Below are 14,553 nucleotides of genomic sequence, written 5' to 3'. Positions count from 1 at the left end.
ACACTACCTGGGAATTTGGAACTGTAAAATGATGATGACTGTCATTCTGTATTGGTGTTAGCTACGGGAGTTTACAGGAAGGGAACTTACCTGCAGATTTCCACCTGCAGCATGCACCTGTTGAGGTACGTCCTGCCGTCAGTTCCACACACCGGATCTCTGTCCTTCCCACAGCGGTGTTCACAGCGTCCACCGGCAGAGCGCAGGCAGAGCGTTTCATCCGTCGCCTCCTTCACGCCTAGAAAGAGAACAGCACAGTTTGTATTTCAAGTTGTTTATTTTATAACAGGGAACATCGAATGCAACAGCGACCAGTACGGTTTGTTGCCCTGAGTGGGTTATTAAATACACAACTGAAACAGAAATACAATAATCTTCCACATATTATAAGAGTTTACTAAAAATGGCTTTGGCAAATCCGTCCGCCCGTTCTACTGGACCGATTCGCTTCTTTTTTGTTTTATTCTCTCCGGAATTACCTCCCGGTGAATCATGACACAATGATAGGTCTCAAGTTCAGCCAACTTTCAGTAATCATAAAATCATATCATTAAATGATCACTCCAGTAATTGCAGTCGAAGACTCACCCTAACCCGCAGTACATTCTGTACTTAGCGGTTGCCAAGCGACTCACACTTTCATTAATATTCTAATACTCGTATATGATCTTCATCCTTAGTAATGTCATTGCTTGCAGCCATGTTTGATTACTGAGGAGCGGTGTACTCCTCTGCTGATAATTCATCCTGAGAATGGTTTTTTCGTGGTTTTCCACTCTTCTGCAGTAAGGCGAATGCCGGTACAGTTCCTAGTATAGGCCACGGTCGTCAACCCCCTCACCTTGTTTGAACATCTCCCGGCCTGAGAGACGGCATCACCGTCTAAGTGGCCCGCCTCCCCCTTCAGGGGAGGAATGAAAACATTTTAGTAGTAGTAGTAGTTTGATTACTACCTGTCAAGCCAGAGGGTATCCATTTCCTCTGAACACGGAAGAATACTATTCCCTGCTAGATCCTCTTTGATTCTCTAACATTTCCCAGCTTCCAAATATATTCAACAGATGGCAGAGCGTTCTTAATCACTTACATGCTGCTGAGAGAAAAAAGTCTACGTACAAACAGACCCCATCGTGACATATGCCTTAAACATTATCTCTGAACACCTATCGAACGATAACCTCGCTACACTAGAAAGGGTGAAGACTATGTATCTTAAAAAAAAAAACTTCTCTGCCTGACAAAAATGTCTCCTTCGAGACTAACCTACGAGCTCACAAGACAACCGTTTTATATAGGACACTTGCCTTCAAGGACACAATACCAAGCTTTACATCAAGAACTGCAGGATAAAAAAAAGCGCATATATGGATATATTTTTACCAAATAAACGGCATGATGACGTCAGAATGGATGAATTCTGATTAAGAAATGCAACGCACTTCTTATTAAAAGTTTATAAAATCATTGAAAAGGACAGGCAAAACAAGACAAGTTTTCTGACCTATTTATAAAGAATGCTATGGCGCAGGACGGGTCCTGCATGTTTACATTTTACGTTCTCTTTACTTCTACCGTAGTTGTTCTACAAACCAAGTATTAATGTACCGTGCTTCCTTACATAGTCTCATGTTAGGCATCACAATCAATCAATCAATCAATCAATCAATCAATCAATCAATCAATCAATCAATCAATCAATCAATCAATCAATCAATCAATCAATCAATCAATCAATCAATCAATCAATCAATCAATCAATCAATCAATCAATCAATCAATCAATCAATCAATCAATCAATCAATCAATCAATCAATCAATCAATCAATCAATCAATCAATCAATCAATCAATCAATCAATCAATCAATCAATCAATCAATCAATCAATCAATCAATCAATCAATCAATCAATCAATCAATCAATCAATCAATCAATCAATCAATCAATCAATCAATCAATCAATCAATCAATCAATCAATCAATCAATCAATCAATCAATCAATCAATCAATCAATCAATCAATCAATCAATCAATCAATCAATCAATCAATCAATCAATCAATGACCTGGATTTAAGACTGTGGTGGCAGATCTTTCCTGTCTTGAAAACCTCCACTCAAGCTTATTCTCCCACTAATATTATTTCAGGCCATCTCTCCACTGACAGCTCCGAACTTTGCAACATTTTTGTAGCACTACTCTTTTGTCGGAAATCACCCAGAACAAACCGTGCTGCTTTCTTTCGGATCTTTTCCAGTTCACGTTCTTGTGCAATGGCACTCTACTCTAATTGTGCTCTTACCAGATAAGTAGCTGCCTCTGTGGCTACCCCGAGGTAGCGGGTTCAAACCCGGCAGAGGTAGTCGGATTTTTGAAAGGCGGTCAAAAGTCCATTCGACACTCCATGTCGTACGATGTCGGCATGTAAAAGATCTCTGGTAACACATTTGCTGTTTACCCTACAAAATTCATCAAATCTCCGCCATAGACTCCCAAGAGAGTTTCGGTTTACTTGGTCTGCCATCTAGTGGGCCTAGAGTAAAATGGAACGTCGAAATTGACGAGCAGACAGCCAGATGGCGACAAATTGAAATGTCTGCACACGGTAGCTGAGACCATACGATTCTTATTATTATTACCAGATACGTATAGGCCCTTTCTTTTACATCCTTACTACAACCCCTAAATGTCCATGTAGCGATGAGGATCTGAAGTGTGCCGGCTGCCTAAGTCTGTCGCATTCCTCTGGGCTAATGATTAATAACTGACAGATGAAATAATATTGGAGAGTGTCGCTGTAATGAAATACGAGAGGGAAAACTGGAGTATCCGGAGAAAAACCTTTGCCGCCTCCGCTTTATCCAGCACAAATCTCACATCTAGTTGTCGGGATTTGAACGTCGGAACCCAGTGGTGAAAGGCCGGCGCGCTGCCGCCTGAGCCACGGAAGCTTTGTGTACTTTAATCACATGAACAACATTCACAAGGATTTTTACATATCACTACTAAATAAATAAATAAATAAATAAATAAATAAATAAATAAATAAATAAATAAATAAATAAATAAATAAATGCAAGAACAAAAAGTACACATTTGTTAACTGCCATGCACCAATAAATGAAGTTAATAGCAAGAACCCAAGTAAAACTGAACAATCCTGGAGTCTTCTAGATGATGAAATGTCAAAAATTCCATAATCAAATGTTATTATTCTACTAGATGATTTTAATGCACAGATAGGCAAAGAAAAAGTTTTCAGCAAAACAGTAGGGGCATATCCGGCACACAAAAGAACAAACAAAAATGACATGAGACTAATTAATCTCTGTAAATCCTTTCACCTAAAATTAATGACGACCTTCTTTAAGAAACTTCCAAGAAAGGCTAAAACATGGGTGTCCCCAAATCCGATGTTAGGTGAGTTTCAGTTGGACCATGTAGCTATTTCTCAAAAAAGTATTAAGGAAATTATGAATGTTAAAGTAATAAGAAGTGGGGAGTTTGACTCCGATCATTACCTCTCTAAAATTAAGCTAAAGCTTCTATCTCGCAGGAATCAAAGAAGGCCGAGAAAGTTAATGAAATATAACATAGATAGGCTCAACATTACATAAGCAACTATAGAAAACTTTCAGGAAGAAATTAAAATAACTCGGCATGGCAAATGGCCAGAATTATCTAAACAGATTAATAGTGCAGCGAAGAAAGTATTTGGATCAGTTAAAACTAAAAAGAAATTATGGTGGAATAACGTATGTGAGGAAGCACTTATGGAAAGAACGAAAAAGTGGAAAAAATGTAAATGTTCCGGAAAGAATGAACACTATGAGCTATTTAAACAACAAAGAAAGGAAACAGCAAGAATAATAAGGCAGGTTAAAAGATCTTTTGAAAAATCGCAGCTAGTATAAATTGAGAATAATTTTGTAAGAAATAACTCCCGAAATTTCTATCAGACCTTTAAGAATAACCTGAAAGGTTATCAATCCCGGAGTATTTGCTTCAGAGATGCAAATGGTAATATTGGCCTTAACAATGCCGAGAATTGTAAGATTCTGGCATAACACTTCGAACACCTGCTGAACTGCCCTGAGCCAAATTATAAATTAGAATTTTCAGTAATTCAGGAAAATATAGAAGCTGATTCACCTCCAACAGCGGAAGAAATAAAGGAAGCATTAAAAGATCTTAAAAATAACAAAGCTAGTGGGAAGACTCCATAACAGCTGAACTTTTAAAATGGGCTGAACCAAAAATTATAGAAGATCTACAAATAATATTTGAAGAAATTTGGGAAACAGAAAAGATCCCAGAGGATTGGAAAGTGGCTCTAATACACCCAATACACAAGAAGGGTAACAAGCAGGATGTCAACAACTACAGAGGTATATCTCTCTTGCCAGTTGCTTACAAGATATTCTCAACAATACTACTAAATAGAGTAAAATCGACACTGGACAGTCAATTGGGTGAATATCAAGGTGGATTTAGAGAAGGAAGATCTTGCTCCGAACAGATTTTCAACCTGAAATCTATAATTCGACACAGATTAATAAACTCCAAAGACACAGTTGTAACATTTATTGACTTTAAAAAAGCTTTTGACTCTGTTGATAGGGAAACCCTAGACAAAGTAATCCGTGAATTTGGAGTTAAAACTAAATTGGCAAACCTAATTCGTGAAACACTTACAGACACTATCTCGAAAGTAAAATTTATGGGTGAAGTATCTCGACCTTTCAAAATAAATACAGGTGTCAGGCAGGGCGATGGTCTATCTCCACTCCTTTTCAATTGTGTCATGGAGAAAATTGTAAGAATTTGGAATGAAAAACTGAAAGAATCTAAAATATTGCCACTCATGCTGGGGAAGAAGAACAAAGGTGTTGCAATAAATTGCCTAGCATTTGCAGATTACTTTGCCATACTTTCAGAAAGCCTTACAGATGCAGCAATGCAAGTCAATCTCCTTGAAAAGACAGCCAACATGACAGGCTTGAGAATCTCTGCCGAGAAAACAAAATTTTTGACGAATATAAAAAGCGCCCCAAAGTTTTTAGTAACGGATATTGGTCAAATAGAAAAGGTAAAGAAATTCAAATATTTGGGTGAGACAATTCAAGAAAATGGTTTAGAAAAATCTGCTATGGAGGAGAGGATACAAAAGATGGAAAGAGCGTACGGTATAACTAAGTGCTTATCAAGAAAACTTAAAATAAAGCACTACACCACAGTAGTGAAACCAGAATGCCTTTATGCCAGTGAATGTCTAGCACTGAACTACAAGCTTGATAAATTAGAAATATTAGAAAGAAGAATTATAAGGAAAATATTAGGTCCTATAAGAATTGCAGAGTTTTGGAAATGAAGAAGTAACAATCAAATTTACCAGAACATAGAAAACATATCAGAAACAATAAGAAAAAGGAGATTGCTATTTCTTGGACACATTTACAGAATGGATGACAATAGACTAACTAAACGAATCTTCAAGTTCCTTTGGGAAAAGAAATCAACTACCATCTGGATTCAAGAAGTCGAGAAAGACTTCGAAAGGAACAACATACGAGAGGAAGAATTATTGGAAAGAAGGATTTTTAGGAAGAAAGTCTTACAAATGGAAGGATTCCAAGGGAAGAAGGAAAAGAAAACAGGCACAAAGTGGACTGAAGACAGGAAAAAGAAACACAGTGAAACAATGAAAGAATACTGGAAGAAAAGGAAAGAACAACTAAGGAGGAACAATTGAAATTGTAACGTGGTCCTTAGAAGGCCGGAACGCAAGAAGAATAAATAAATAAATAAATAAATAAATAAATAAATAAATAAATAAATAAATAAATAAATAAATAAATAAATAATAATTTAATTTAATTTAATTTCGTGTGGCTATTTCTAGCCGAGTGCAGCCCTTCAAAGGCAGACCCTCCGATGAGGGTGGGCGGCATCTGCCATGTGTAGGTAACTGCGTGTTATTGTGGTGGAGGATAGTGTTATGTGTGGTGTGTGAGTTGCAGGGATGTTTGGGACAGCACAAACACCCAGCCCCCGAGCCATTTGAATTAACCAATGAAGATTAAAATATCCGACCCGGCTGGGAATCGAACCCGGGGCCTTCTGAACCGAAAGCCAGTACGCTCACCACTCAGCCAACGAGTCGGACTAGAATAATAATAATAATAATAATAATAATAATAATAATAATAATAATAATAATAATAATAATAATAATAATAATAATAATAATAACAATAACCTCTGTCTCATTCACTAACCATTATTTTCCCGTATGGGCTGGGGTGGCAGAATAATATCCACACTATTCTCTGCCTGCTGCCGTAAGAGGTGACTAAAAGGGGCCTCAGGTGCTCTTAAATTATTTAAGAAAAGGCTAGATATACAACTGATAGGCAATCTGCCGCCTTGGTGACTGAGCTAAATGCTTATCAGTGGTGATTGGTTGATTGATTTATTGATTGCTTGATTGCTTGAGAGAGAGAGAGAGAGAGAGAGAGAGAGAGAGAGAGAGAGAGAGCTTGGGTTGGCGACCTCGGGGCCCTTAGCTGATTCCAAGCATTGCTTTCACTCACTTCCGGCAGGTTCCTTGGATTCATCTGTCCTAACCGACTTTAATTAGCCAATTCTTGTACTTTTGCGACCTCGACAGTATTAGGTTTCCAAGGCCTAAGTAGTTTTTCATTTTCACGCCCTTTGTGGGCCTTGTTTTTCTTTGAAGTATATGTCTTCATTTTTCGAAGAGTTGTTCCCTCTGATTGGTATTAATAGAGGACGGCTGCCCAGTTGGTCTCCTCTTAAATCAGTAATTGCCACCGCCAAATTTCCCTTCATTGTTTTCAACCCTTATCGATTTTCCTGGCTGGGAAAAGTACCACTATCACAAAATAGTGTATTATCAACATCATTGTCCGACTCGTTGGCTGAATGGTCAGCGTACTGGCCTTCGGTTCAGAGGGTCCCGGGTTCGATTCCCGGCCGGGTCGGTGATTTTAACCTTCATTGGTTAATTCCAGTGGCCCGTGGACAGGGTGTTCGTGCTGTCCCCAAAATCCCTGCAATCACGCACCACACATAACACTATGCTCCACCACAATAACACGCAGTGTCGTACAAATGGCAGATGCCGCCCACCCTCATCGGAGGGTCTGCATTACAAGGGCTGCACTCGGCTAGAAATTGCTACACGAAATTAAATTTAAATCATCATCATTAGCGATCTGGACTCATTTTGAAGTTATTTAGCGACAGAATTTCAAAGATAGCGCCTAGTGACTTCCCCATATATTTAGATAAAATTCTGATGAATTTTAATTTATGACTTGAACAATTTTGTGAGCCAAGTAGTCACAATACTATAGAGCATTGCGCTTCGTGTAACGGCATCTGAAAGTGCATGACTCATTCATACGTATGGAGCATGAGTCAATATTATTTTCGGAAAACTTAGAGAACGCTCGTCCTACCTGGACACTTCCTGTAAGGGAATGGAGATGGTAATTTTAATTTTCTGTGATGAGACTGATGACAACATTAAGATTACTTTTCATTCAATTATTTAGAAAGAATTCGCTATTCAATTGCCCCAGTCATTCTAATAGAATTTCAAATAAATAATCGAATAGAGAAAATAACCCAATAATCGAAAACTTGAAATAAGCGAATAAGCGATGAATGAATCTCTAAATGTTGAAACTAATTGGTGAATTAATATAAAGTTCCTTATTTAAGTAAATGCCGTCATCTGGCCGCATAATGGAACTGAGCCCCAGTGCTACCAACTGACAGTTTCTTGTTACCAGCAGCAGACCTTATACCTACTTTAATTTACGTCGTTCGGCTCCATGGATACATGGTTAGGATGTTGGCCTTAGGTTCAAGGGGTCCAGCGGGGTCCCGGGTTCGATTCCTGGCCGGAATTTTAACTTTGATTTGTTAATTCCTTTGGCTCGGGGACTGGACATTTGTGCCGTCTTCAGCATTAGACGTCTTGAATAAAACGAGGCGTATTCCTATTTTTCTTAAGAGTACATCTACTCGCTTATTTCGACCGATTACAGTCGAACCTCGATATCTCGAACCTCCATTACTTGGCCGTTTGTCCTATTCTTCACGTTTATTTATTTCTCTACTACTCGATATTCGATGTTCGATATTTCTCGATTTCTCGAAGCAAACATTTCCTACTTTGAAGCGAAAAGTACTCCGTAACTAGAACTTTCTGCAACATTAACTCTGCAATACGTGAGGAACAGTTGACAAGCAAAGAGTGATGCTGGGAGCTAATTTGCCGGGAACTGAAAAACTAAAACTTCTAGTGATCGGAAAATCGGCGGAGCCTCGCTGTTTGTCGGGTGTGAATTAGTTACCGGTCTTGTAGGAAAGCAACCCCCCGAAGTCGCGGATGACAAGCTCCATTTACGAATCTCGGCTGCGTGGTATTGACGAGAAGTTTAAACATGAAGGGAAGAGACGTAACAAACAGAAGACACCAACGGTTTTTTCCAAAGGTGTTAACAGGGGTATGTTTCTTGTTTCACCACTGTATCCTGTCTTCTAAAAGTAATGGTTATGATTAAAGTGATGCCGTAAAGCAGACTTTGTATAATTTAATATACTGTTATAAATAATGTATTCAGTATAAGCCCGTAGATACCTTAATGATTCAGTTGTTTGATATACGTCATCAAAAACGGTATTCTCTATAACCCAAAATTAAATTCAGCTCCCGAGGTCATTTAGATATCGAGGCTCCACTGTATTGTATCCGACATACTTAAACCGAAAAATGTATTCACGACGAAACCGATTATTCGACGTGATATAACTGATTGATATTTGAAACTCATTCGATAATCTTATTTGATTATTTAAATAACCGGATGGAAATTATTTGATCATTAAAAGTATTCGACTATCCCACCACTAGCAGGGTGAAGGAACTGGCCCTGCCCGTGAGTTTTAAGACTGGCCCAGGGAACGAAACCTACTCTTACTAATCCTCTTCTTGGAATTAGTGAATTTTGAAACTCGAGAACTCTAAGACGCCACGGTTAAAATTGAAGCTGCAAATTTTGATTAGGATGAGACTTAGGGTTCATGACAGTAAACAAGTTTAAAAAAATCATTACATTTTTACAAGCGAATGATGTACCTGACCCATTAGTACTCTGTATTTTGATCATTTAAATAAAGGAAAAACGTTCTGTGGTGTGGTGATTTTTAAACCCATAGGACACCAGAAAATACCTGCGATTGAATACTATTGCTTGACGTCGGACCGACATAGATAGGTTTTATGGCGACGATGGGATATCAAAGGGCTTGTAGTGGGACGGAAGCGGCCGTGACCTTAATTAAGGTACATTCCCAGCATTTGCTGGTGTGAAAATGGGGAACCACGGTAAACCATTTTCAGGGCTGCCGACAATGTAATTCGAACCCACTATCTCCCAAATGCAAGTTCAATTGTGCGACCCTAACCGCACGGAAATACGTCCTGTGAATTAATCTACGATCCATAGAAAATTTTCCGGAACATCGTTCTGAAAGTAGGCTTTGGAGTTTGTTCACTCCTCGCGGATATTCCAACCCCAGAGCCTGCAGTTACGAGAGGAAGTCAGTGTGAGGTCCCACTGCTGCAGTCATTACCAATGGACCGTGTCGAGAGAACTCCAGCCTGTTGTCCTTGTGTATCCAGCGTGTAGACAGTTTCTTGTTTCCACTTGTTCCTTTCAAAGGAAATAGTGAAGAGTCTGTAAGCGTGAAGGCTTTATCTCAAGAATTTAATTCAGTGTCATTAGTTTCATGCAGGGGGTCAGTTACCGAAAACAATTTGATCAGCAGTCAGAATGGGATAATACCAATTAGGAACGAGATATAAAATAGCGAAGTTGCGTTGCTTTTGCCTGTTCGGTACAAATGCAACAAACAGTTACCCAGAAACATGGCCTACAGGACCAGTCAAGTATCAGCAGAGTCAGAACATGGTGTGGGTATGTTCTACCTCAAGGATCTGTTTCGGTCCCTTGAGTTTCATAATTTACGCTCCGGAAATGCCAGACACAAATATTTATGCACTGATTATCGTGTGAGGCTGTTTGACTGAATGGTCAGTGTACTGGCCTTCGGCACAGAGCCCCGGGGTCGATTCCCAGCAGGGCAACGATTTTAACTCTATACGAGAAAGTAACTACATCCTTCCACATAGGGTTGGCGTCACGAACGACATCCGGCCGTGAAACTGGCCCAGATTAATTTGTCATGACGGCCCCAGTAAACAGTTATCACTTGTTGTTACCAAAGGCATGCCGGCTGTTAACGAGGGCAGGCAGACAGGTCCCCATTTGGTGTCGCGATACAGAGTGAAACTCGTTCCAGTCTGGACTTGCCGAGAAACGAACTGGGGCCTCTTGGATAAGAGGTAGACACGCTACCTCTACATGACGGGGCTGGTATAAACTAAATTAGTTGTTATTATTTGACACGAATAGTAGAAACCTTATTCTGTTCTTCTTCTGCAGGTTGGAACGAAATAGAGTTAGAAATGGTTATGGAAGTAAGGAGAAATTGAAGGAACTTACTAGGAAATTGAATCTAGCAAAGAAGTTAGCTAAGGATAACATGATGGCAAGCATAATTGGTGGTCATACAAATTTTAGTGAAAAATGGAAGGGTATGTATAGGTATTTTAAGGCAGAAACAGGTTCCAAGAAGGACATTCCAGGAATAATTAATGAACAAGGGGAGTGTGTATGCGATGATCTTCAAAAGGCAGAAGTATTCACTCAGCAGTATGTAAATATTGTTGGTTACAAGGATAATGTCCAGATAGAGGAGGTGACTAATACTAAAAAAGTATTAAAATTTACCTATGATAACAATGCCATTTACAGTAAGACAATAAAGTTGAAAACTAGAAAAGCAGCTGGAATTGATAAGATTTCTGGGGATATACTAAAGGCAATGGGTTGAGATATAGTACCATATCTGAAATACTTACATGATTATTGTTTGTTTGAAAGAGCTATACCAAATTAATGGAGGGTTGCTATAGTAGCCCCTGTGTATTAAAGAAAGGGTGATATACATAAAGCTGAAAATTACAAGCCAGTCAGTTTGACATGCATTGTATGTAAGCTTTGGGAAAACATACTGTCTGATTACATAAGACATGTATGCAAAATTAATAACTGGTTTGACAGAAGGCAGTTCGGGTTTAGGAAAGGTTATTCGACTAAAGCTCAGCTTGTAGGATTTCAGCAAGATATAGCAGATATCCTGGATTCAGAGGCCAAATGGACTGTTTTGCGATTGACCTACCTAAGGCATTTGATAGGGTGGATCATGGGAGACTACTGGCAAAATCAGTGCTATTGGACTGGAAAAAAGAGTGACTGAATGGGTTGCTATATTTCTAGAAAACAGAACTCAGAGAATTAGAGTAGACGAAGCTTTATCTGACCGTGTAATAATTAAGAGGGGAATTCCTCAAGGCAGTATTATTGGACCTTTATGTTTTCATATATATATATATCAATGATATGTGTAAAGAAGTGGAATCAGAGATAAGGCTGTTTGCAGATGATGTTATTTTGTACAGAGTAATAAATACGTTACAAGATTGTGAGCGGCTGCAGGGTGACCTCGATAATGTTGTGAGATGGACGGTGGGCAATGGTGTAATGATAAACGGGGTTAAAAGTCAGGTTGTGAGTTTCACAAATAGGAAAAGTCCTCTCAGTTTCAATTGCTGTGTTAATGGGGTGAAAGTTCCCTTTGGGGATCATTGTAAGTACCTAGGTGTTAATATAAGAAAAGACCTTCATTGGCGTAATCACATAAATATGATTGTCAATAAAGTGTACAGATCTCTGCAGATGGTTATCAGGGTATTTAGGGGTTGTAGTAAGGATGTAAAGGAGATGGCATATAAGTCTCTGGTAAGACCCCAACTAGAGTATGGTTCCAGTGTATGGGACCCTCAGCAGGATTTCTTGATTCAAGAGCTGGAAAAAATCCAAAGAAAAGCAGCTCGATTTGTTCTGGGTGATTTCCGACAAAAGAGTAGTGGTACAAAAATGTTGCAATGTTTGGGTTGGGAAGACGTGGGAGAAAGGAGACGAGCTGCTCGACTAAGTGGTATGTTCCGAGCTGTCAGTGGAGAGATGGCGTGGGAGAACATCAGTAGACGAACACGTTTGAGTGGTGTCTTTAAAAGTAGGAAAGATCACAATATGAAAATAAAATTGTAATTCAAGCGGACAAATGGGGGCAAATATTCGTTTATAGGAAGGGGAGTTAGGGATTGGAATAACTTACCAAGGAAAATGTTAAATGATTTTCCAATTTCTTTGCGATCATTTAAGAAAAGGCTAGGAAAAACAGATAGGGAATCTGCCACCTGGGCGACTGCTCTAAATGCAGATTAGTAGTGATTGATTGAAGGTGTTGAAATTCATTCATTTTTCTAGGTGGTTTTATCTCTATTATTATTATTATTATTATTATTATTATTATTATTATTATTATCATCGTCATCATCATCATCATCATCATCATCGCCTTACACTGAGAGAAATGGGTACACGTACGGGTCTTGCAGCTGTTAAATTACACACGGAAGATCGTGGGTTCTAACCACACCGTCAACAGCCGTCAAGGTTGCTTTATCCGAGTTTTCAGACAAGCTCAATGTCCAGGCTGTAGCTTATTAAAAAGCAGACTTCCAGTGTTACGTGGCTGTTAAAATACTGACAGACCAACAGTTTTACACAGAATTCGAATGACAGTTTATTTCTATTTTCTCTGCCGGGCTCAGTAGATCGAAGCCCACCTTGGTAGGTTTGGTCCTGGCTCAGTCCGGTGGTATTTGAAGGTGCTCAAATATGTCAGCCTCTTGTCGGTAGATTTACTGGCACGTCTCCGAAAACAGAAACTGTAGTTAGTGAGACACAGAAACCAATAACATTATTCTGTCCCCTATAAAGGAACATCAGATACATATCGATCAATCAATTCAAATTCTTCGTGGCCTTCTCCTGAATTTATTCTAGTCAGGATTAGGTGTGTCCCAGTTTTTTTGACGCCAGTCTGTGGTGGTTGGTAGTACTGTGCCCTCAACTCAAGCCCGACATTGGTCGTTACTTGTCCTGTAACAGGCCAATATTTATAAAATGCACAGGAAAAACGAGCTAATATACGAGGAAAACCAAGAAGTAACATTTATCTTTTCTCCATCCAGGTGGCAGATTCCCTGTGTGTTCTTTACCTAGTCTTTTCTTAAATAATTGCAAAGAAAATAGAAATTTATTGAACATCTCCCTTGGGAAATTATCCCAATCCCTAACTCCTCTTCCTATAAACGAATATTTGCCCCAATTTGCACTCTTGAATTCCAACTTTTTTCATCACTTTTAAAAACACCCCACAAGCTTATTCGTCTACTAATGTCTTTCCACTACATCTCTCTAATGACAGGTGGGAACACACCACTTAGTCGAGCAGCTCGTCTCCTTTCTCCCAAGTCTTCCCAGCCCAAACTTTGCAACATTTTCGTAACGCTACTATTTCGTCGGAAATCACCGAGAACACATCGAGCCGCTTTTCCTTTGGATTTTTTCCAGTTCTCGAATGATGTAATCTTGGTGAGGGTCCCATACACTGGAACAATACTCTAGTTGGGGTCTTATCAGGATCTTATAAGTCCTCTCCTTTAGATCCTTACTACAACCCCTAAATACACTCATAATCATGTGCAGAGATGTGCCACCATTTTTTTTTACAATCCCATTTATGTGATTACCCCCATGAAGATCTTTCCTTATATTAACACCTAAGCACTTACAGTGATCCCCGCAAGGAACTTCCACCATCGATGCAATAATTTGAAGTGAGAGGACATTTCCTATTAGTGAGACTTACAACCTGACTTTGATCATAGCATTGCCTCCTCTCCGTCCCACAACATGTAGGTGTGTCTTCTTCCAGTATTTAAGTGTAATCAGAGGACCTTGGTCCTTAACTTCGCCACTAATAAAAGCATGTACAGAAGCTCATCTGTTCTTCTGAGTCATGTGCCAATGCTGTAAAGTGCAACTCTGCTCATTTCTCTGTAATAAGGACCAGGTGTTCTGCGGTGCAGAGGTCAAGTGCCGACTATTGGCGCAGTTGTTCGTATAAGGAAGTCGTTACAGGAGATTATCTCTGTAATATGCTAGCATTTGAATTGATATGTCGTGTGAGTATAGAAAGTACCTAAGAGGCACGACTAAAACAACTTACAAATGAGGAAATGTACACGTGAAGAACTGAACATTTATCTCTTACAATTTGCTTTACGTCGCACCGACACAGATAGGTCTTATGGCGACGATGGGATAGGAAAGGGCTAGGAGTGAGAAGGAAACGGCTGTGGCCTTCATTGAGGTACAGCCCCAACATTTACTTGCTGTGAAAATGACAACTTCAGGGCTGTCGCCAGTGGGATTCGAACACACTATCTCCCGAATGCAAGCTCACAGCTGTGCGCCTCTA

General features: G+C 39.3%; 1 protein-coding gene across 1 annotated transcript in view; it reads right to left on the bottom strand.

Moving 5' to 3' along the window:
- LOC136866965 (serine protease inhibitor dipetalogastin) overlaps positions 1–14,553 on the bottom strand; it is a 305,131-nt gene that overhangs the window by 57,971 nt on the left and 232,607 nt on the right. The window contains exon 3 of the mRNA XM_067144054.2: positions 91–238. Coding sequence (XP_067000155.2) covers positions 91–238 — 148 coding nt within the window. The remainder of the gene's footprint in view (positions 1–90; positions 239–14,553) is intronic.

This window comes from Anabrus simplex, chromosome 3 (assembly GCF_040414725.1).
Source record: "Anabrus simplex isolate iqAnaSimp1 chromosome 3, ASM4041472v1, whole genome shotgun sequence".
NCBI lineage: Eukaryota > Metazoa > Arthropoda > Insecta > Orthoptera > Tettigoniidae > Anabrus > Anabrus simplex.
This window is presented reverse-complemented; position numbering and strand designations above follow the sequence as displayed.